Source organism: Onychostoma macrolepis, chromosome 13 (assembly GCF_012432095.1).
Source record: "Onychostoma macrolepis isolate SWU-2019 chromosome 13, ASM1243209v1, whole genome shotgun sequence".
NCBI classification, from domain to species: Eukaryota; Metazoa; Chordata; class Actinopteri; order Cypriniformes; family Cyprinidae; genus Onychostoma; species Onychostoma macrolepis.
In genome coordinates this window covers 5,293,705-5,318,804 of record NC_081167.1, presented here as the reverse complement: position 1 = coordinate 5,318,804, position 25,100 = coordinate 5,293,705, and the positions used below count along the sequence as shown (strand labels likewise).

At 37.1% G+C, this 25,100-nt stretch overlaps 3 protein-coding genes across 5 annotated transcripts in view; 1 reads left to right on the top strand and 2 right to left on the bottom strand.

Annotated features, from left to right (window-relative positions):
• Positions 1-1,895: 1,895 nt before the first annotated feature.
• Positions 1,896-5,635, bottom strand: mrps6 (mitochondrial ribosomal protein S6). 2 transcript variants are annotated; one of them, XM_058795011.1, is made up of 3 exons: positions 5,534-5,635; positions 3,777-4,157; positions 1,896-2,208 (listed from the first exon to the last, which is right to left on the bottom strand). In XM_058795011.1, the coding sequence occupies exon 2, from the start codon at positions 4,142-4,144 to the stop codon at positions 3,779-3,781; it is 366 nt and encodes a 121-aa protein (XP_058650994.1). In that variant the 5' UTR covers positions 4,145-4,157; positions 5,534-5,635; the 3' UTR covers positions 1,896-2,208; positions 3,777-3,778. The 2 variants fall into 2 exon arrangements, with proteins under 2 accessions (XP_058650994.1, XP_058650993.1); XM_058795010.1 differs by having other exon boundaries at positions 3,777-4,287; positions 5,534-5,552.
• A 1-nt stretch (position 5,636) lies between these two features.
• nolc1 (nucleolar and coiled-body phosphoprotein 1) lies at positions 5,637-19,165 on the top strand. 2 transcript variants are annotated; one of them, XM_058795003.1, is made up of 14 exons: positions 5,637-5,795; positions 6,328-6,383; positions 6,509-6,666; positions 8,060-8,169; positions 8,283-8,400; positions 8,510-8,637; positions 8,808-8,934; positions 9,233-9,289; positions 10,091-10,150; positions 10,246-10,791; positions 12,918-13,850; positions 14,746-14,849; positions 18,113-18,196; positions 18,322-19,165. In XM_058795003.1, the coding sequence occupies exons 1-14, from the start codon at positions 5,685-5,687 to the stop codon at positions 18,478-18,480; spliced, it is 2,751 nt and encodes a 916-aa protein (XP_058650986.1). In that variant the 5' UTR covers positions 5,637-5,684; the 3' UTR covers positions 18,481-19,165. The 2 variants fall into 2 exon arrangements, with proteins under 2 accessions (XP_058650986.1, XP_058650987.1); XM_058795004.1 differs by having other exon boundaries at positions 18,136-18,196; positions 18,322-18,460.
• Positions 19,166-21,298: 2,133 nt separating this feature from the next.
• Positions 21,299-25,100, bottom strand: part of micu1 (mitochondrial calcium uptake 1) — an 87,519-nt gene continuing 83,717 nt past the window's right edge. Inside the window, exons 11-12 of the mRNA XM_058795008.1 lie at positions 23,325-23,414; positions 21,299-22,010 (exon numbers count right to left, since the gene is read on the bottom strand). Of these exons, the coding sequence (XP_058650991.1) occupies positions 21,847-22,010; positions 23,325-23,414 (254 nt within the window). The 3' untranslated portion in view covers positions 21,299-21,846. The remainder of the gene's footprint in view (positions 22,011-23,324; positions 23,415-25,100) is intronic.

Here is a 25,100-nt window from a genome sequence, read left to right as displayed (position 1 = left end):
ACCGACCTGTGTCATAAACAGTGACATGTAAAACTAGTTTTGCATATTTAGTTCACTATTGTAATATTTGCACACTGTCACTTAACTTCTGCTGCTTGAGTAAGGATCATATGAAAATAATATTATCCACAGAAGAGGTGCAGATTTAGCAATAAATAATTAAAATAAATAAACAAATATAAATAGACTGCAGCAACTGACATTTTGTCAGAACCTCTAGTAAATTGCATGCTATTTTGTTTAGTTGTCTGTTCAGAATTGTGGGAGAATTATGATCTCCATTTGAAACAAACAAAACAATCGTGATTCTCAATCATTTCAGAAGTGAGGGGGACAGAAATGTCAAATATGATAACTTTTTTGTCTAATTGACAGGTTTTATTACAATTATTATTATTTATTAATTATTCCTCTTGCTTTTAATTGGCTGAGAAATCAAATACACTGCTTGACTATTATATAGTTATATAATATTATATAATTTATAATATTTTTCCTGTATTTTCCTAATGACAATTTTATGATTTGTTTAGCCTATATACTACATTTTTCCCCATGTTTATCACAGAATAAGGCAGAATATATATTTTGTAGCCTAGTAGCCTATCTATTGCCAAGTGTAATAAATGCTATCAATTAGCACTGCATTATTCAGAATCAGATGCTTTTTATTACCTGGAGATGACTTGAAAACACACATAAACCATATAGTTGCAATCATGTGTTTACATTCTTAACGTTTCTTTTTATTCAGCTTTGCAACAGTAGAGATATCTTTGGCTACAGCGATAGCTGGATTCTTGCACGTCGTGACTCGTAAGTTAGTAGCTACTTCTACGAGGCCGATTTGGACTTTCTGCGCGAGAGTGCCATCCGCTCGAGTAGCCTATAAATGAAACATACACTGCATGAGAGTGTTTACGCCTCGTTCCTGACCGCATCACTGTCTTTACTGGATGTTTTAGAGAATATTTGCAAAAATTCACATACGATTGTATTAGTTACTCATATGCTGGACTGTCATGATTTGGCTAGTGCAGGACGCGCACCAGGATTTAGAAGTGGGTATACAGAATCTCGACTGATAAAGAAGTGGGTATACGCCGTATACCTGCGTATACCCTCCACTACACCACTGCCTGAGTGTCTTTTTACTTAAAAAAAAGTTCTTCACAATACGTCACAATAATAAGTTCTTGTATCTGTTTATTATTTGTATTCTGCTGTTTCTTTGATGTGGTTAAATTTAGACTCCAGTTTTTTAAATCAGGTTTTCAACAACAATAATTCTACACTGTAGACAGAGTTTAACTTACTTCATTCCATATTATCTAAAATTGTTTTGACTACAGCTTATCCTAAAATAACGATAATTATAATACTGAAATAAACTGTAAAATATTACATGACTCAATTCTGTATATTGAATATATCAAATGTAACCTGTCCATTAAAATACAAACTTTTGACATGTTGGTAGATTGAAGATTCAAATGTTTTTGAATATATTTTTGGACATCTCTTTAATTTTAACCTATTTATATAAGGGACTCTATAAGATTATAAGACAAATAAAATTTTTTTTTAAAAAAAACACCTTTAAAAAACAAAGCAGGTTTAAAACCCAGAATGCCATGATAACAGACTGAGAAGAAAAAAACAACTTTGTATTATTTCAGCATCTTGCTTGATTTGATTTTGAACTGATTAAACGCTTTTCATGTGTAAACTGCTGTGTTTAATCTTTTTTTTTTTTCTATTGACCGTTTATTTTATGTTCTCTAAAAGGAAAAGTTTAAGCTTTGCATACAATGAACTAGGTGTGAGAACAGCACTTCTCATGTTACAGTATCCTGAGGATAAAACACTTAAGGTACAGCTTTCCTCTACAACACTTAAATTTATTTCTTTATTTGTAAGTCACATTTGTGGAAGAGTATGACTGTCACAGAGTGAGAAATACAACTTCATTTTTATGTTATTTATTTATGAGCATGTAATTATTGAAGCAGAATCTGTCATATTAATATTAAATACTCCAAAAATGCTGATGCTGAAGAGGTCATATGTACAGTTCTTTGTGGAAATACACATCACTGAACTAAACGCTTTCCTCCAAAACTGTAAAAAGGATGCTGACATTTACTAGCTTGTCTCGTTGCAAAAGTCCATTCACATGATCCAGCACATGACGCCATCTACACAGTCCTAAGGGGGCAAAAAAGACAAGAATCTTCATCATCATCAATGATAACAACTATCATATTCAAAAACTCCAACCAAACTGGGAGATTTGAGCCCAAGAGCATTTGAACACCTCAGCACAGATTTAATTGCATATCAAAACAAGTAGCACCCGAGAATAAACAATGCTAGACATAGAACTAACTTCAATTTTTACATTTTTGTAATGACTTTAACCGACTTGTGATCATAATACAGTGATATTTGAACTCAGTTCCCATCAAGTTCACACAGGTGTCCTAGCAGAGAGGTACGGAGCCCCGCACATGACATGCAGGAAAAAAATAGTAGGCAAATCGTGCGCACGATTTAGCAAATCGAGGGAACGAAATTGTAATCATGTGCACGTTTTAGTAAATCGTGCGCACAATTTATTATTTTTTTCTTGCATGTCATGTGTGGGGCTCCATAGAGAGGTGTAGTTCAAAATATTAACTCCAATAAAGTCCACATACTACATTTTAGCGCTGTCAAATGATTAATCGCGGTTAATCGCATCCAAAATAAAAGTTTACATAACATATGTGAGTGTACGGTTTATATTTATTATGTGTATGTGTGTATATATATATATATATATATATATATATACACACACACACACACACACACACACACACATGCATCAATATATATATAAAAAATGCTATGTTTATTTATTAAATATATTTATATATACTATAAATTATATGAATATAAACATATAAATAGTAAATAGTTAGGACAGCTGTGGGGTTGCCCTAAAGTTAAGACAGTTTTTAGGGGTTTTTGTCAAGTTAGAAGGTTTCTGCATTAACCCCTTCCTATCTGTAGTTAAGATAGGATAACACACTTAGGAAATGCTGTTCTGTAATAGCTTTTGTCCAAAATGTGGTCCTAACTGAAATTACCATGGTTACCAACCAGATAAGATGACATTTTAAAGTTAGGATATTTCTGTAATACCTGACCACAAAACTAGGCATAAGTAGCACAGGGATATTTGTAGCAATAGCCAACAATACATTGTATGGGTCAAAATGATTGATTTTCCTTTTATGCCACAAATCATTAGGGTATTAAGTAAAGATCATGTTCCATGAAGATATATTGTAAATTCCCTACCGTAAATATATCACAACTTAATTTTTGATTAGTAATATGCATTGCTAAGAACTTCATTTGGACAAATTTAAAGGCGATTTTCTCAATATTTAGATTTTTTTGCACCCTCAGATTCCAGATTTTCAAATAGCTGTATCTCAGCTAAATATTGTCCGATCATAACAAACCATACATCAATGGAAAGCGTATTTGTTCATCCATTTCAAAATTGACCCTTGTGACTGGTTTTGAGTTCCATGGTCACATATATTATGTGAACAAAAACATTTATATTGGATGTGATTAATCGCGATTAATCGTTTGACAGCACTACCTCATTTTGAACATTCTGTCCATTTTTTATTTATTTAGTTTCTTTTTTACTCTCTAAACACATCATTCCTACCTTTATAAGTAAAAACAGATCAGGAAAACACAATGATTCTCACATTTATCTGGAAGTGGCGCTCTTTGCTTTCTCAGCTTGTGCTCCTGTTGCAGAGCACTGCGTCTTGGAAAGCTCAGTGTCTTTCTTTAAAACTGTGGGGCGCAGCACGTCGATGTCCCGTTCAAGGTGTTCTAGCAGCTCGCTGACGATCATCGGCGAGGCGTGGAAGTCGATGGAGAAGTACCCGCCGTGCGTGTGGCGAGAGTCGTGTTTGGAGATCTTGTAGGGCAGCCTGCGCTCGCCGAGGTTCTCCAGAGCCCTGACCACAGCGCCGCGCTCCAGCAGCGTCTCCACCGTGCGCCGCAGCACCGCCGCGGTCTCCGGCCTCTGCATCGCCTTCAGGATCACGCACAGCTCGTACCGCGGCATCTCCCGCTGCTGTCTGAACGGAGGGGCCACAGAGTTTAGGAAAAGTAAATGACTCTCGGTGGCAAGCTGTCACAGAGGTGCATGTGTGTCTTCTTCAAGGAGATACTTTGGAGAAACACGTGGAGTTTGATGTAGTGCTCCACCTACAGCATGGGAGTGTTACATCCTTCTGATGACCTTTGTCAAGTTACAGTCACACCAATACTTATTCAGACACCTTCAACATTTCTCACATTATCAAAGTTTATTTGCTATAGTTTAGAAAATGGTAATACAATATGACAAGAACTCAAGAGTTAAACTGTGTCAGAACAAATTCAGCTTGATAATATCAGATAACTTTGATAGAAAGGTATGTAATGGATTACAATCAACCAAAACTTATTCAGCCAACTGCTAGTATAACAATATTTAGGCAACTATCAATACTTTGTTGGGCCACCCTTAGCAATGCTTAATATTGTTCAGTCTGTGGTGTAAAAAGGTTTGCATTATCAATTAAAGAAAAAACACTTAAGCAAAACATGGTCAGGTCAAAGTGTCTGAATAATTTTTGGTCCCAAATTTTTATCAATTTTACAGGTAGTCCACTGCATGAAGACTTTTTGGGTATAATATGTCACAGTTCACTTTATTTTGCTATCCTCAATTAAATTAACTATAGTGTCCTGCACCCACTAGTAAAACAAAAAACAATATGTATATATATATATATATATATATGGTATTTTTTGGTTTGACTGTAGGCTATATGATGTGACTAAACCTCATAATTGTTATATATACTGTATATATATATATTATATACGCCATATAGTTAACCCTATGGAGCATACTATATCATATTTGATACATGCATTTCTAAGGCCTCTAAATGGTCAAATTATGTTGAAATGTAAATATCAAATATCAGGGTTTTGAGGTATATTTAGGCTATTAATCATCATTGTATTGCATTGCATAATATAATCTGCCCACCACCATTAAAACCACAGAGCTTTATTCATAAAAATAAGCATTTATCTTACTAAGACACATTATTGGGAGAAATTGAGTGATAATTGATGCTTAAGCTGTTATATACAGATCTTATTGATTTACATTACAAGCTATCAGAATTTCATCTGACTTCTTATACATACAAATAATAACTTTGCATATTTTTGTTCAGTTTGGGCCTCCAAATAAAATTGAGGTGATTTTTCCTTCTTGAGTGTGAGCTCCTTATTCCACTATAAAGGCCATAAAAGCCTGATGTACAATACATGATACAAAACATTAAAAGAACAAATCTGATTTTCAACTATTTGTTTCATTAGACACAAATTAAGATAAATTACAGCAGAATATATAGAGAGATGGTTCAATAATATCTATCTCTGTACTTACCAAAGAGGCAGCAAATAAACAATATTATTATTTATAACTGCGTAATGCGAACTTGTCGGTAGTGTGACGCACTTATTGTGCGCCATTTCCAGCGACGCCACGTGACGGTCAAATAGCCAATCGCGCTCCTCCTCCACATGAGTGAGCGAAGATGGCGCAGGACGGTACGGTGCCCAGCGATCTCTACAAGCATGTGTACTCGTTTCTCGTGGAAAATAAGTTCACCAACGCCGCGAAAGAGTTTTTAAAGCAAGCTAAAGTGGTAAGAGCCCTTTTACATGTTCATTATAACCCCTCGCATGCGCGGGAGTAGTAGTGGTGTAACGTGTCTGTCGGCGCGCGGAGTACTGCACGCGCAATTTGTGTGGAACACGTGTTTTTGAGCTGCTGTGTAGGATGTGTTTAAATACGTTTAATTTCTGCCGGTCTTTGTATCATTTTGACCTGTGTTATTACAGCTTAGTTTTTCTTACACGTTTAACGTGTTTTTGTTGGTACAACATTAATTATTCATCATGATTCTTTTAAGATAGGCTTTTTTCAACAGGTTGAGTGCTGTCTGTTGTCTTTATATTAAGAATAATAAAATTATACAACATAAGTTGACAGACAAGAAAAGGGAAAATGAGAACAAAGGCCAATGGGAATCAAATTAAACAAGAAATCAAATAGTCAAGTTAACCTACGTGAATGATTCGCACACGTGTTTTGTAGCCACAGAAGTCTTAGCTTTTTGATTCGAAGGATTCTTTTACAGATTGTACTTTACAATTGTGTCCGTTTCATCTCATTAGAAACCTCAAGACCAAAATGAGGACAGTCTCCTGGACATCTTCCATTTTTGGGTCAAGTATGTGCAAGTTGTGTCTTTATAACTGTTTGTATGGCAACTGTAGGTCACTCTTGGTCTCATACCTGTAGTTTTGCTGTTATTTCCATTGTTGGCTTGTAATTAGTATGATTTGCCTGCTCAAGGTCCCCAGAAACCAAAAAGCGCAAAGCGGTCACCAGTAGCCCTTCGGCAGTCAACGGCCCATCAGCCAAGAAAGCAAAGAAAGATGCAGTGAGTTCAAGTAGTGAGGACTCCAGCAGTGAAGAGGAAGCTGCAGCACCTGCCAAGAAAGTTGTACAAGGTACATAGGTTTTTTTTTTTTTTTTTTTTTCATTCATTATGCTCGGCTCACCAAGGCTGTATTTACTTGGTCAAAAGTACAATAAAATCAGTATTGTTGCAAAATATTAGCTAACTTTATTGTAAGGTGTCCTTGTTACATGTACTGTTATTATAATAATAAATTATGCATAATTACATACAAGTAGCACTAAGCCTAACCATATAGTAAGTGCATGTAGTTAATATTACTCAGTAACAGGGATACCTAAAAATGGTCATATGATGCTATTTTATGCATTTGGTGTAACAGAATGTTGACATTATTTTTCAAATACTGTACATTATTGTAGTTCCTCTATTGTATTATTGTAGCCCTGCCTCTCTCAAATGTGTCATTTTTACAAAGCCCCTCCTTCCGACAAGCACAGTCTGCTCTGATTGGCCAGCTGACACGGTGTAAGCACACATCTGAAATGTAATGCCCCTTTCCATAATCGCGAGCTTCAGCTTTCAAAATAAATGTAAATACAGTTATGTCCTTAGTTTTACCGTCTTTTCAAGCCCGAGAGGGGAACAGAGTGGCGTGACGGATGATGCTCGTATGTATTTGCACACAAGCAACCGTCTTATTTCTGGTTAAGATGGCTGACTCCACTGTGATTCACTCACTCACTAGGGGTCCCTGCCACTTACGCACGCACACACGCTACTCTACACTGTGCAAAACTCCGCATTTGAACAGTCAATAGCAAATACTTAAAGCTGCAGTCCGTAACTGTTGGCGCTCTAGCGGTTAATAAATAGAACTGTGTGCGTCTTGCGGAAGAATGTTGCAGCCGGAGCTACTTCTCTCTGTTCATGTCTAAGATGAATCATGCAGGTGCTGGGTACTCCGCAGCGGTACCTACCCGAACCAGTCTACACTTATTAAAGCTGTACTGTAGTGATTCAGGACAAGCCAAAAACACGGTTTGGAAAACGGATTCATGGTGTACTTGCTTATTATATACATTTTTGTACATTTTGAACACAAGTTACGGACTGCAGCTTTAAACTAATAAAACATACTTAGTCGCTGATTCAAAAGCACCAGATTGACATAGCAAAGTCAGAATTGACTTTTTTTTTCTTTTTTTTTTTTATAGAAATAGCCTTTGCACAGCCAGCCTTGTACTCTACTAGGTTCACGAAACTGTCGTATTAGTATTAATTTATTTTTAAAAAAAATTTACTGACCCCAAATTTCGGGCAGTAGTGTATGTTTAAAAGAACACTCCACTATTTTTGAAAATAGGCTCATTTTCCAACTCCCCAAGAGTTCAACAGTTGCGTTTTACCGTTTTCGAATCCATTAAGTATTTAACTTAAATAGTAATTACTAAGTATTTAACTAAATGTTATGCATTTAACAGCGAAAGCTCCTGCTCCAAAGAAGCCAGCAGCTGTAGCTGCTAAAAAGAGCAGCAGCTCTGAAGACTCCAGCGACTCGGAGGATGAAGCTCCAGCTAAAACAGCAGCAAAGGTCTGGAAGCTGCATGCATTATTAAAAACTAAATAAGTTTACGTGAGCATGTGTGGTATGACTCTACTAGGATGCCTCTTCCTGAATCTGGATCTTGTACATTTTTTGTACAGAAGCCTGCAGCTGTGAAACCTGCTGTTAAGCCTGCAGCACCAGCCAGGAAGAAAGACACCAGTTCCAGCAGCGAGGACTCAGACTCTGATGTGGAGCCGGCCAAAACTCCAGCGACAGGTGAGCTGAAGCATGAGTTCATATTCTCAATCACAACGTCTGTGTAAAACCTCAGGTATAATTGTTCAAAGTAAGTTACATATTCAAAGCGGTGATCTGTGGTCTTCAGGAGCAAAGGCCAAGCCTGTGGCAAGGACCCCTAAATCGGCGTCCACTCCGGTGTCTGCAGCTAAGAAGCAAGACAGTAGCAGCAATGAGGACAGCTCTAGTGATTCTGAGGATGAGGCTCCAGCTAAGGTACTTCAGAGGACATATAACTCCAACACAATCCTGCTTCAGAAATCTATTGTAAATTGTAACCATAACAGAACCTATTAATTTTTTTCTTCTCAGAATAAAAAATAAATACATTTGTTTGGCTGCTTGGTATTCACAATTTACAATTAGTTCCTCTTACTTGATCACAGACAGCAGTAAAAGCACCAGTCCCAGTGAAGACCCCTCCAGCTAAACCTGCGGCCCCGGCAGAATCCAGCAGTGAGGAGTCCTCCTCAGATGAGGAAGATGCACCTCCTACTAAGAAATCCAAGATTGGTATTACTACTATACTTTTACATTGGTCGATCTTAAAGGTGCATTAAGAAATGGGATTTGCTGGCATATCAGTGTTCCCAAACAACCAGTATTATCTTGGATTTTATTCTGACATCTATCACCATGGGTGCATCATTACGCTTTATTTACTGGACCAAGTGATCTCAACATAATTAAAATGCTTTTTTGGGCCGTGAATGAGTCCTGAGCATGCCTTATTTGAACATGTTAAGAAATCTTAAAAGTGAGAATACAAAAGTGAGTTTCTCTTGAAATTGAAGATCATCTCTATTTACAGGACAATTCAATGCCGTCCCGCCTCCTAGAGCACTGACCACTCCAGTCAAAGCCCCTGGTAAGTGTTTGAAGTGTCCTGTATGAGTTACTACAGCAATAAGCCATGAGAGGCTGTGCATTACAGTGATTTTTAGTTTTTAGGGGTGTTATAATGGTTGCATTATTAATAATCAGAAGTAGACGTTTAGCCATAGATTTCTACAGACTTTCAACTATTTGTAGCAGCATGCATTAATATAGAATTACATTTTTCATGTTTTTATCAATCAGCTGTAAATTTATATTTGTAATACAGAAAATGGAAGGGGGTGGCATAAAAACATTCCTTTAATTTATATTTTAATAAAAATTAAACAAATCTTATTTTTTTTTAAATAAAGGGGATTTAATATTGGTAATAACATTGAAGGCCTTCTATGATTATTCCTTAAAGATAAGGTTTTAATAGTTTTAGTAGTAGTAGCCTATAGTTCTACTGAACAACAGTAATACATTTCTGCCCAAAGTCTTCAAGTGAAACCGAACTTGCATTGTACAAAAAAGCGGAATTTCATTAAAAAAAAAAAATAATAAAAACGATGTATTGTATGAATATTATAGCACTGATTAATTTGCATGTCTGGTCCCAAAATATACTTTTCCTGTAGAAAACAGATAAAATATTCAACTTTAAATTAGCCGAAAGTTAAGAATCAAAAAAAAACTTTGCTCTGGTTTTTGCTACAATAATCAATCTTACAGTTAGTAGTATTCATTATGCGTTTTATACAAGCATGTAAACATTAGTTTTACATATGAAATGTAGTTGTTTTTTCTTTCTTGGAGCAAAACATAATTTCTTTTATTTGTCTCCCACCAGTTAAGACTGCGACTCCCAAAGCCAGTGCTAAGAAGGACTCATCCAGTTCTGACAGCTCTGGTACTGCCCTCTCTGCAGATTATCGCCACAAAGTTGTTTTTGGAGACTTTTTTTCTGTTGCAGAAAGTGCTAATGAACTGCTTTCTTTTTCTCAGATTCAGAGGATGAAGCAAAGAAACCAGCTGCCAAACCTGCTCCGGCTAAAGCAGCCCCAGCCAAGAAAGCACCTACAAAGGTTGCTCCTGCTCAGAAAAAGGATTCGTCTAGTTCAGATTCTTCAAGCTCAGAGGATGAAGCAGCAAAGCCAGCTGTCAAAGTCACACCAGCAAAAGCTGCATCTGCTAAAACCACACCTGCTAAAGTCACCCCGGCTGCAGACAAGTCTTCATCATCAAGCTCGGAGGACTCTGACGATGAGGAGTTGGCAGCCAAGAAACCGGCAGCTAAAGTTGTCCCGGTTAAACCTGCGCCAGCCAAGAAAACGCCAGCTAAAGTCAAGCCCGCTGCAAAAGAATCATCATCATCTAGCTCCGAGTCTGAGGAAGACAAACCGGCCACAAAACCAACCCCAGCCAAGGCTGCTCCTGCTAAAGCTGCTCCTGCTAAAGCTGCTCCTGCTAAAGCTGCTCCTGCTAAAGCTGCTCCTGCTAAAGCTGCTCCTCTGAAGACAACCCCTGCTAAGAAAAAGGATTCAAGTTCAGGTCAGTTGTCATCACATCCATAAAGGTACAAACATTTGCATTCAATCATTTACTTGCCTCAATGTCGTTTGCAACATGTATAATTGGCATGTATGGTACACAAATAGAGATGTTTTGTGCAGTGTTTATGATGGCAGGGTTCCCACGGGTCCTTGAAATCCTCGAAAGTTTGTGAGTCTGATTAAAAAGTTTCAAGGCCCTGGAAAGTTTTTGAAAATAAACAAACATAGATACAGGTCCTTAAATTCCATATTATTCCCTCCGGTCCACTAATGTGTTATTTTGCCAACACTTTGTGGCCTATGCATACTAGCTTGCTTGATTTACGTTGCACATTTATGCATTACGTTAAGTGTTTCCTATGTGAGGTACTTTGTGTTGTTCGTTGACGTTCACACGCACACGAAACTACTAAGATGGTACCTCAACGTTTCACAGACACACCGTGAAACATTGCAAAAATATGCTGAAACCACTGAAACATGATGCCTGGAAAATGCAAGTTTCAAGATATTTGGCTCACAAAAGAAGATTACAAAGAATGGCTTGCCAGAGATCCAAAGGATGTAATGTTGAATTGCTTTGCTTGTTAAGATAATGTAAAGCCATGAGGCAAGAAAAACTTAAAAGCATATTCATATATCTTAAAACTTCTGGTTACATGAGCCTCTTTTCAATAAAATCCATGCAAAAGTTAATATCAGATCATTTTAGAATACAGTGTAGTATGTACCAAATATTATTCAATTTTATGCGAAACAGAAATACGACAAATATCAGATTTATGTCATATGCCCAAAAATAAATGCAAAAAAAAAAAAATTTGCTTTTTTGCATAGTTGTTTGACACATGAAAACTGTAACAATGTATCTTACAAGGTGACGCGATGTAACCTTTGCTCTCACTTGAAATGTGTCCCCACATTAAGTCCTTGAATTTGAAGGTATTGGACCTGGGAAGTCCTTGAAAGGTCCTTGAATTTGAAGTTAACCAAGGTGTGGGAACCCTGTGATGGTCTTTTTCCATACAAAGATTCTACAAATTCTGGGCCCAATTTTTCTGAAGCCCTGTGCTTTCGTTTTTGGAGCTTGGTAGCCCTGGTCATTTACATTTAGAAAGTCATACAGATTTGAAATTGGTAGTGAATTAAGAGATCTAGAGAAATGCAGGGATTCAAGTTCTCCGTCGCTACGTCGGATTTCCGTCAATTGGAAAAAATGAGGGGAAAAGAAACATGTTGTTCTGCCGGCACACCAAAAATCATCCCTGCCACGGCTGCAGCTTCTCACTGACAACATAGTAACGCCACTCGCATCATTCATAGTCGGGTTATTATCAGGGAACAAAGCAGAACTTGATTGCGGCTATTTATAATAATTCTACTCATTCCCGCAGGTTCCGACGGAATGTTTCAGTGCTAAAATCAGTGACTTGCCGCCACCTGCTGGTTCAGTTTCATTTTTAGCTTATTTCAGTTATTTAAATTTAATATTTCTGTATTCAAAATTTTATATTTAAAACAATGTCCACATGAATCTATGAATTTAATTGCACTCGTGCCACCTCTGAGCCTCATATGGTTGGTAACTTATTTGTCGTCTTCTACTTATTATATTGTTTTAAATAGAAATTTGAAAAAGCTTATAAACACAAATTTTTCAATTTGACAAAGATGAAAATGATGCCATTGCAAAGGTAAAAGGAAAATACCCCTGTAAGTCACTTTAAGGAGTCAAATGTCTCGTATTAGGAAGGTGAATTCTTGATTATTGATTAGAAGGTGCTCCTAATTTTTTTTTTTAATTAGGAGGACAAGTGCTTCTAAAAAGAAAAGTAAGCATAGAGCCATGTGTAACACATTAGATCTGTGCATGAGGTCTTAAAGAGACAACAGCCTAAATAAACCTGCTGCTGTCTTTCATTATACAGTGAAGACTATCCAGTGTTATTTTACAGTTGAATAGATTATAGCTCGAGAAACAGTATCTCTTCCGCGGCTCAATACGCTTTTGCTTTTTTTTTTTTTTTTTTTTTTTGCTTTAACCCCCTGGAAATGGGGTATTACCATTTAGGTGCTGTTTATCAAGATTGTATTAGCTTATAGATCTATTTTTATCTCTCACAGATTCAGACAGCTCTGAGGATGAGGCACCTGCTAAACCAGCAGCTAAATCCAAGCCTTTAAGCACTCCTAAACCTGCAGCCAAGCCCGCTGAATCCAGCTCTGACTCGGACAGCTCTTCAGATGATGAGGAACCGCAAAAGAAAGCTACCACCACACCAATATCCAAACCTGCGGCTACCTCAGCCAAACCTACCTCAGCAGCTAAGCCTTCCGCTAAGGCTGCTGAAAGTAGTTCAGACTCGGACAGCTCATCAGATGAGGAACCGCAAAAGAAAACCACCACCACACCGGTATCCAAACCAGGTACCCCAGCTAAACCTGCAGTTGCAGCTAAACCTGCTGCTAAACCAGCTGATAGCAGTTCTGACTCTGAATCCGACAGCTCTGACTCTGAAGACGAGACTGCGGCTGCAAAGAAAGCTAAACCAGTAGCGGCTACTGCTGCCAAGAAGTCCGCCCCTGCCACCAAACCACCAGCTCCAGCCAGTAAGAACGCAGCGGAGTCCAGCAGCAGTGATTCGGACAGCTCCAGTGAAGACGAGAAGAAAGTAAAGACTACTGTGACCCCAAAAGCAGCAGCAGCTAAGCCAGTTAGCTCGAAGAAAGCCGAGAGCAGTAGCTCCGAATCTGACAGTTCAGACTCTGAGACGGAGGCTAAGAAGACTCCCGCCAAGCCTGCAGTCACCAACGGAAAGGCCGCTACAACAAAAACCCCCACCTCTGCAGCAAAGACGCCAGCTAAAAAGACAGCAGAGTCTTCATCCTCGAGTGACAGCAGTTCTGATGAAGAAGAGTCTCCTAAAACACCAGCTGTGAAAACACCACCTGCTACAAAAGCACAGGCTGCTAAGGCCAAAGCAGACAGCAGCTCGTCTGAGGACTCTTCATCTGAGGAAGAGGAAACGACGGCCAAGACTCCGGTCACAACAAACGGTATTTGCAGTGCTCAATATATCTGATAGCAAGGTTTTTTTTTTGTTACTGGTTCCCAAGCCCGTTCTTATTACTTTTAATGTGTTACGCAAACGCTTAAAATCAAACCTGTCAAGTTTCGCCTGTGACACTCCAAGAAACAGTAAAGCACCACTCAGCACTTTATGCTTGATAAAGGGCAGCGGAATAGGAGGGGAAAAAAATCTTGAGACATAAGTTTAACTTGTCATGTTATTCTAAAAACATGACTTTTATGTGAGACGAAAGCACCACTCAGCACATTTAAAGGGGCTGTTCACACAGAACGCAAGACAAAGGTCAGTGCAATGGAAAAGTGCAACAGTCAAAAATGTATGTTTAGTGCATGTTTACATAGAAAAACTATTGAGAAGCACCACAGTTGGTTTATTGCCATGTTTTGAAGGAGCGACGCAGCAGGAAGTTGCATCTAACTAAAACATTAAAATATAACCCCGTCATGTCACATGTACCACATACAGGACAGCACATCACGTGCAAATATTATGGTCAATTTTTGTCAATACTACTTTGGTATTGAATTATTTGCACTCAACATTATTATGGTTTTGTCTGCTGTCTTGGATAAAAATTGGTAGCACACCTGTGATGACTTGAATTGCTGCCTATGTAGGACGCTCAGTTTGGAATGGAGCCATAAAAGCCACCCATCCAAACAAATGTGATTATTACTTGTGACAGGTCAAGTCAACACACTCAGATTAGCTTGGAAGAGAAGGCATTTGTTCCATCTGGTCATGCCTCCACATCAGTGTAAAACTGTTGATATTTATCATCTTTCTTCTAAAGCGTTTAGCCTTCAGCACCATTGTAAGCCACTCACATTTGGTTTTTCTCTTCTCTCCTCTGATCACAGGCAAAAAGAGCAAAAAAAAGGGGAAAGAGGAAGAAACGACAACACCCAAGAATACAAAAATCACCACATCCACACCTCAGACTTTTCCCAGAACCAAACAAAAGGTAAAGGGCTGTGATTGTGAGCATGCTTGTGTTGATGTTGGCTCTTGAACAGTGCATATTCAAACACACCCGGGGGTCAAATTGGGAATCTGGAGGTGGGTGATTCTAGTTCCAGGCAAAACATGACCAGGAAATATCACTGAAGAATATATGCTGTTGATCCAGCGAATCTTGTTTTGATACAAGCAGCATTTCAACCTTCACTTACATCCTTTAAGTGTCAAAGGGATAATTCACTCAAAATTAAAATTATCGTTTTCCCACCGTGTTCCAAAAAATTTTGAAACCCAAATTACGATATTTTTAATAAAATCAGAGCGATTGCTGTGTCTCTCCATTGAAAATCTCCACAAAAACTGACGCCTCAAAAGTAATCCATATGAATCAAGTAGTTTAATCCTTGGCTTTAATCAGAATTAGGTTTAAGTTAAGTTTTAAAGGGGTCATGATGAAGCTCGCCATCACTGCCTGTTTAGCCCCATCCACCGATTCACATAATAGTGTAAATAGTGAGAGGCGAACGCAGGTCTACGCAGAAACCAAATGATAAAGATGCTCCAAAGACGACGACGCTGTGGAAAAACAGTGTTTGCATTGCCTTCCTTCTGATCCCAACGTTAGGAAAGAGGGAATGAACTCTTTTTAATGAAGTGCCAGAGTGTGTCAGTAAGAACTCGGTCCTTTGTTCACTTCATTTTACCGTGGATTCGTTTACAAATGGGACAATTTGACGGGGGATTTTCAGAAAGATTGAAACTAAAAGACGATGCTGTGTCGAAAATATTGGATATGAGGTTGCTCCACACAAGTGAGTTTTTATTACGTGGTCACTATTGCTTCATTCATATCAAACAATCTGTAAAAAGAAATAGAGTATTTATTCGTTTTTAACCTAAATCACAGCCCGCATGCATTTGTGAAGGACGTAGACTGTCAAACATACACAACTATTAGCCAATCATAGCAGTGGGCGTTTACTTCCGAGTCTTCAATCTGCCACACTCATTCAAACAGAGCGTTGTGATGAGGGGGGTTAAAACATCAGCTCATTTCGATTTATTTTCCTGACCGACAAATGCTAACTGATAAAATTAGGATAAAAAAAAGGATATGTAATGAATGACACACAAAATAAAATTTTAACGTGCAAACAGCAGCATACAGAGCAACAACAACAACTGGATTCACACATCCTCAAATTATCATGCACCAGCAGCGCTTCTGAGAACAGAGAAAAACAGAGTAAGATAATATGAAGAATAACATAAACAGGCCAACACTAAATATATATGTAAATTAAATAATTATCTAATTTAGATGATAAAACTAAAACCCACTGAATCCTTCAATGTGCTTTGAAGAACGGTGCCGATCTTGTTGTTCGTCAGACATAAAAAATTTATAGCAGGCATACCTCGGTGTACGTGTCTATTTTTATTTTTTTTTATTTACCGTATTGACCCGAATATAAGACGATGTTTTTTTTCTTGGAAATACATCTGAAAAAACGCGTTCATCTTATATTCAGGGTCTAGACTTTGACATGTCAATAATACACCCACAACAATAGGTGGCGCCAAAAACGCATAAAACGAGTGTGCCATGAAATATGTAATGTAATGTGTGTTGTAAAGATCGCGAATGAAAACAAATGAAAAAGAAAAGCTTACAGCAGCATGATCGTGACTGTCATGTTAGCCTGATGGGACCAAACTTCCTCTGTAAGTGATTTTAAAACATAAGACGGTACCCAGATTTGAAGACTACAATAAGATTTCACGTCTACTGATAATAACATTTTGGTAGGCTACTATGAGTTGGATAGCCTAATTGTTATATAATTCAGATGGGCTACCTGTTATTTCAATGGTATATCAAAATGTTCCAATGTCATTGTTGGTACATGATACCAGTATTTACCATACTTTCAAAACAAAAATTAGAATTGGAAAAATATGCAATATGAAAATAATTTAATAAATGTGTTTTACAGAGAGAGAAAAAAAAGAACAAGATTTGGTTTTCAAAAAGCCTTTTTCCAACGGGTACATCTGGAAAAAGGGGGGTCGTCTTATAATCAGGGTCGTCTTATATTCGGGACAATACGTTATTTTTTTTAATTTTTTTTTAAGTAACATGTCGACACGCTGTAGACTGTTAGACCCGTGGCAAAAACACCATAACAAAAATCCCATCAAGTTGCGGTTTGGGACTTTTCATCCAGTGGTCATATGTTCGATCCTCAGCGTGTTTTTGCAGCATTGAACAATATAGCCAATCACAGACACATCTGTTGATTTCATTAACACAGTGGCCAATCAGAGGCGGTTAAGTTGCAATCCTTTCACCACCCAACATTCCGTTGTTCTGAGTTCTACACGTTCACGAACACTCATTAAAACAAGTGTAGACATGATGTAAATAAGAGATGAATTGCGCAGTGTAAAGGTTCTTTTATTACTACTTATTAACTTTGTGAGATCGCGATGAACTTCAGTAAGATGAGTGACCGCTTTCCAGTGATTGTAAGGGCAGCGCCCATTGCGCACTTTCTAGGCTATAATCCATTCAGAATTTGAATACATTCACACACGGATTCACTCTCTGATAACCATTTATCCAATATCGCACTAAGTGCAAATAGCTATAGATTATATTTACACTGTTAAAATTGCAGGATTTTATACTATTTATACTACTAATTGCAAATAGTGGCAATTATCTGAACCTCAGTATTGTATTACATTACAAAACAGTATGCAATAACTTGAATTTGAACTTTAATTCAAATTATTAAATGGATGCCACCTTATTGGGACAATAAAGCCATCCCTACACCTACCCAATAATTTATTTTCAACTTTTGATTTCCTTCAGGAAAAAATCTCTCAATAAAAATGTAATTTGAAAAGGGTGGATTCGAACCCGGGTCGATTGCGTCAAAATGAATACTACACACGTTTTACCATCTGCGCCACTAGAGCTGACGGCTGCTGATCGTCTTTTGTAATGATGACTAGCCCAATCACATGCTGGTGGGCGGAGTTGGTGTAAATAGCCTCTGCTAACAAGGCGGGCTGTTTGCACTTAGTGTAGATAGACACTCTGATATTTTAAACAAGTTTATAGCTTTTAGAAGAGGCAAGAGCTCCTCATTCCACTCATGTTCCCAGAGTAGGAAGCTCCACGCCGCTCTCAGTTTGCTTATGCACTTGTGCTTAAAGGTATTTTCTGTCTGTTTCTTTGTTGTGTGACTTCTAAAGGAAAGCAATACTCCTTTCCGTAGAGTAAGAGACGAGGAAATTGAGGTGGACCCCCGCCTGGCAGACAATTCATTTGACGCAAAGGTAAGATGATAAATGTGAATGCATATTAGGTCAGCCTTTACTGTAAGGAGAGTCTTTGTGCACGTATACTGCTTTTGACTCTTTGACTCGCGTATACATCTGACTCTTCTGTTATTTACTTCTAGATGGGAGCCAACAGTGACTGGGGCCAGAAGGCCAACAGTGTGCTTAAATTTACTAAGGGCAAATCTTTCCGGCATGAAAAGACCAAGAAGAAGCGTGGCAGTTATAGAGGCGGCGCGATCTCCACCTCAGTGAACTCCATTAAGTTTGACAGCGACTGAGGTCACAAACTAACTGAACCTCTGAACTCTCCATATCTGTCTGTCCCATTTGTGGCTATATCAGCTCTAGCAAGCACTGTTTTGACCCGTCTACCCTCTGTTCCTGCGTGACTGCTGGTGCACTGTTGACATGGGCCGGCATTGACTGAAGAAAACAGGAATAGAGGGGGTTGAGGTGTATGGCTGTCTTTTTCTTTTTTTTTTTTGCACTCAATCTTTCATGCAGTTAGACACGGTGACCACATGGTGGCGCCAATTCATTGCGTTTAGGCCTTTTGATTTGCTTGTATGTAAAATATGGTTTTGGCTTCACTGTAAAATGTTTCTTAAAGTTGGCATGACAAATTATGGACGGTTGTTCTAACGGTAATTGTTAATGTACTAGAAATGACAGAGTGATTTTTCTTTTTTACTATTATATGTCAAAGAAATGTCATTATGGTTGCGTTAACATTTTATGAGCCTGGTGATTTGTCTGATTTGAGGAAGCCGTGTAGTTAATGACTCCGCCCACTTCTGTTTGACAGACACTGGAAGACCACCCTTAAAATAACACATGAATCCTCCTCATTCGGTTTAGTTTTAATCTTTTATGGTTTCATATCTATGTTACGCAGGATTTTGTAATTTGGTCTCCTTTACGATCAGTCTTGTAACTGTAATTAAAACTTGGACTGAAACTCAACCGTTTGTCTGTTTTTGACCAAATTTGTTCAAGTTCTCTCAGAAGAAGCTCAGCGGTATCCTGTTTGATTTTGTATGAGGGTTGCCAAGATATAGTCTACCAATAAACAAGTTTAATCCACATTTATGAAATCTTAGGTTAAACTTTATAAAACAATATGCCAGGAGTAACAAGTTACCAGTCAGGTTTTATTTTAGGAAATGAAGCATGTTTTGAGTAGGCCTACCTGAATAAGTTGTGAAGATCAGAGCCAAGTTTTATCTATTAAAATGTGTATTTCTTATATTTACAATTGAGCATTCAACATTGTCAAATGTATAAGATGTTGTAAAAGGGACAGGGTCAGTGTCTATGCCGATAATAATTTCAAAATGTACACGGTATTTGATAATACAACAAGATTAACATGTAAGTGAACGGTGCATTATTATGCCACCCCAAAGAGGTACAAAATCACTTTCACATGAACTGTTCCCTCCTGGTGGAATAACCTGCCCAACTCGGCCATCTTCAAGAAATGGCTAAAAACACATCTCTTCCATCTTTATTTGACCCTCCTGAATTGTGCACTTAGTGCTATTTAACTAATTTACAAACGTTTTTATACACTCAATATTATAGATTCATTGTTAGTTTTCCTGCTGTTTGATTATAATATTCTCTCCAGATAAACAAAAAGGTAATGGGACAAATAATTCATGAAAAGTACCCAGAAGCCTTGTTTCGATCTGTGGCTGATTGCATAAACTGTATGGAATGGTTTTACCAGTTATCTAATTTCTACACTGTAAAAAATGACCTTGATTTTAACGGTAAAAAACTTAAATGGTTAATGGTAAGTTCCCCTAATATATACGGTGAAAAACTGTAATAGACATTTCAGACAATTTTATGGTGAAATACCGCGTTTGGAAGTGAAAAAGAATGTAAATTTACAGGTAAATTGACCTTCCCAGAATTCCCTGCATTGCATTTCAAATTTTGTTTGAATTTGATGTTTTTTCTTTGAAATAACTAGGTTTCTTCTTAGTTTTTTCTTATCAGTTATGTTTATTAGGGTTGTATGTTACATCTAATGTTGTTAAATGAATGTTTATTACATATTTCAGTTTAATGAGTCTCACCATGATGGTGTTTAGTGCTTGTGTGAATGACACTGTGCACCTTCTATACATGTTATTATTTAAAAGCTGCTTGTGATGGGCTTTGGTTCATCATGTGACTCTCATCACTGCCTGCATTTGGTGGTTATCAGTGTATTTCAAAGGTACAAAACAGATTTCAGTACTTCAGTAGGTTGGTATATTAACATTATATCAGTTAATGAAAAATTACGGTATTTAACTGTAAATTTAAGTTAAAACCGTAAAACCTAAAATGTTGCTACCGTATATTTTACGGTAGCATTCCAGCAACCACAGCTGCTGTTTTTTTACCGTAAATTTTACAGAATTGTTTTTACAGTGTAGCCCTCCAAGTTTTTATTGTATGTATTTTTTTTGCTTTGTCAGTTATATAAAAACCTTGTTTGGTCTAATTTGAAGTCTAACTTGTGTTACTGGCTCCAAGTGAAAAACAAAGACTTTAAGTTTTAAAGGTAAAGTTTTGCGGCCCTTTTTTTTTTGTTGACATTTCTTTGGTTTAATTTTTCATTAAACACTGAATTGCGAGAGACAGCAGACACATCTGCAGCATCATGTATTAATTGAAAAGAAAGTTGACAGTCAAACCCGATTCCTCCAGCCAGCTCTGCTGTAAATTTAATAAGTGCATTGTTTATCAGAGATCTATGACAGATGGTGACTAGAAAAGTTTAATGTGATGATCAAAGAGGCTCATGGGTATTTCCTTACATTAGCACAGAAGAAAGGCTGTTAGTTATTCAGCAGGGAGCAAATGCTAATTCACCTCAGATAAATGTAATGCCGCCCTGGGGTGGACGTCTAAAACGCTGCTCATACTGCAGCAAAGTCAAATTCATTTATATAATACTTAAAATCACACACCTCACCTTCACCTTTAAGTGTCTATTTGAATTATGTTTTTTATTCATTAATAAAAATATGCAGCCTACTGAAATGAGCTCTTTACCATTTCATGATATCAAATAAAGCATAAATACACAGACTTCAGTACTGTGAAACGTTTTAATAGTATTCTTTCAGCATAAAGCTATTCAACTGAGATTTTCAAAATATTAATGCAGCTTATAACAAAATGGATATTGCTTGTCATTGGATGCTAATAATTCTGTTCTGAAGTGGAGGCTGAGACACATTTGACAACAGGAGTGCAAAATAAGGAGCTTTTTGCTTAAGAAGTGATGGTGAGTGTTTTAAAATCAAAGCTAAATATCATGAATTATCTGAGTAAGTCCTAACATTCATTTCAGACCAATGGCACTTGATAATGACCTCTTGCTGTTGTTTTCACATTCTAGTGTATGTAGAATTGTGCATTCAACTCCAAAACTGGCGGACAGCAAGAAATAAATACAAGATAGTGAGCTCTGTCTGGATGTTGAGTAGAGTTGCAGGAGGGCACAGAAGGGCCCGAGGATGAACTGTAGTCATCGTAGCATGCGTGTTATCAGATGTGTCTTCCAAAGGAGTTCACCCCTTAATGATTAATTATACTCCATATGGAGCGTAACATCAGTGGACGGGCGGCCGTCTCAGCTGTTACTGCTGTTTCGGCATGGCAAAGTCCCAGGCAGTGTCCTGGGCACACTTCCACATGGCGCGCACCAGCCGGGTGAAACCCATATCCTTGGGCTTCTCCAGCCCACGCATCAGCCGCTGTTTCATGATGGCGATAAACTCCTTATTACTCAGCTCCCCGTTTCCTAAAAAGAAGAGCAAATTAAATAGAGTAAGCGTGAGAGAGAAATATGATGGGTAATTATCACCGTCAGTGCCGCCCAACTCCATATGCTTATCAACCCTCAGCAGAATTTCAAGCACTGATGCAGCAGGTCTGGTGCTGTGCTCATGCAACTGTACTTGTTAAAGTACACCCATAAAAAAAACTCATTTACAACATTTGTCGTATAAATAGCACCATGCACAAAAAAAGAAAAGAAAAAAGAAACCTAACTGAATTGAAAATGTTTCATGTTTAAAGATGCTTAAACATAATTCAAATTAATTAATTAATTAATTAAACTTGCCTATATTCACGACTAAACAAATAATTGAGTGGACCACTATTATTAGCATTAATTTTATTTTAGTAGTTTTTGGCTTTGTTTTAGTTAGAGTCAGCAAAAACTAAAACTGAAAATGTGCACAAAAATATGAATGAAAACTCAAATAATTATGATACAGTACAACTCATTTACAACATTTGTCACATAAATAGCACCATGCACGAAAAAAAATAAAAAAATAAAGAAAGAGAGAAAAGAAAAGAAACAGAACCGGGTTGAAAATATTTAATGTTTAAAATGCTTAAATAAATAAATAAATTAATTAATTAAATTAAATGAACAAAACTTCATGACTAAACAAATAACTGAAAATGTGGACCACTATTATTATCATTAACAAAAACAAAGGAGGAAATAAAATTAGAGTTAGCAAAAAATAAAACGACAAATGTGCACAAAAATACGAATGAAAATTCAAAATGAAACAAATTTAAGTTAAGTTTTCATACTCTGAATGTGTCAAGCCTGACTTTAGACTATCTGTATATTCAGTATAACAAAACGAAACAAAACCAAACAACAAAATTGAACAAAAAAAACAACAACACAGAATCAAACAAAACAACATAAAACAAAACCAGAACACACACAAAACAAAACACCCAATTACAGAAGCAGCAGCTGTCTGATTACAATTTCAATATCAAAACAAATTAAATAGTCGTGAAACATTCAAAACGTTAAAAAGCTACTATGATTACAAAAAAAAAAAATAGTCTTAGGTGGCAAAAACATAAAAAAGTTCTCACAGTGTGCCCTTGATATTTAGTGATATGATGACTGATATAATCTGATCTGATGTTATTCTTAAAACATCATGTTGTGGTGATCTGATATATTAATACTGGCACTTAATAGACAATCAGTGTATCAAACAGTGTCATCGGTCTCAAAAAATGATATTGCTGCTTTCCAGATTCAAACAGGGACCAGATGAACACACACACTCACCGTCACAGTCGAAGAGTGCAAACACCACGTCACACACGTGGTCAGACAGCTCCACCTTGGCCACGGTGCGGGCCACCTGCTTCATGGTGGCTGTGGAGAGAGCAGAGAGATGCTTCATCAACACTGAGTCTCAGCTTGATTACAGGATATTGTCTTGGTGGGCTTGATCAATACTGGACATCCATTCCCTGCTGAGGACATCTCACAGACAGAACGAGAAAACGGTGGATAGAAACCGACTGCACGATAAAGATGATGTCTAGGAGATGGTGGTGTGTACTGTCCTCAGTAAACTACTCTGGTCATGTGACAATTTGCATTATCCATGTAACATTGTCCTTTAAAGGAGAAAAAAAATGAAAAAGTCCATACAAAACGTCTTCAGGTTGCAGATCACACTGGCCAGTGTTCACATTCCATTCAAAACACTTCATATGAATAATGTCATTGTTATTTCTCACATCACAAAAAAATAACTAAATATGCTAAATGCATTTTTACATATTACATTATAACTCAACCATAATTCCTTTCTTCCAAACTCCACCCTCCATATATTTGCAAAATGACTGACAGACAGGGTTTCTTATACAAGCCTGGGCTGCTCCTCTGACCCTTTTTTTTCTCCCTGTTGACAGAGTCTTGTGCTGAGACAGGAGTGATAGCTCATGACACCTATTTCAATAATATCCGTCAGGAAGTTGGACATTTTAGCTCTATTCCAAAACCTGAGCTGCCTCCATAAGCAGCATTTGAAGATATCGTAGACAAGCTCCAGACAGCCGGTTTAATTATTCTGCCTAGAACACCTTGCTTTAGCAATAATTCTAAGGCAGCATTATATGTATCATTCACAAAAAAAAATAATAATAATTGGGCATTTTGCGATTGTCTTTTTGATGCAAAAAGGATAAACTATAAATACACAATTATTAAAATAATTGAATCCAGTGTTGCGGTTATTAACTAAAAACTAAAACTAACTTTAAAAAAAAAAATGAAAATGTAGAAATGCTACCTTGACAAGTAACTGAAAATAAGTGCTAAAAATGACTAGAACTGAAATAAAAATAAAGCTAAATAGAAATATATTTAAAAACTATAAAAATGACAAAAGCACAAAATTACTGTACTAAAATAAAACAAAAATTATAAAAATAGGAGCTCATTCAAAATATTAATACAGTGGTGGCCAAAATTATTAGAACACTAGTATTTTCAGCAGCTAAGAAATGGTTTTAAGCCCATTGTTTCTATCTTTTGCTGTAGTGTGTCAGTAGGAAATATCAGTTTACATTTACAAACATTCATTTTGGGTAACACTATTTCGATAATCCACTTTAGACATTCTACTAACAGTAAGTAACTTTACAACTACATGTCAACTAGCAGTCATTAGAGTATTAGTAGACTGTCTGCTAAATATCTTCTAACTTTATTTCGATGGGTTCACAACATACTGAGTATGAGAAACTTTGCAAGTATATGTCAACTTATTCTACTAACCCTAAACCTACCCTACTGAGAGTTAGTAGACATGTAGTTGCAAATGAATGAGAATTAGTTGACATGTAGTTACAAAGTTACTTATAGTTAGTAGAATGTCTAAAGTGGACTATCGAAATAAAGTGTAACCCAATAATGCAGTGAGATTTTGGTTTGCACAAGGAGTCTGACAACAGTACGTCTGGAAGGACAAGAAGAAACTGAAGAAACTGAGACAGACTGAATCCAGAAGAATGCTAGGTGTAGGAACAAAACTACGTGTTATCTTCT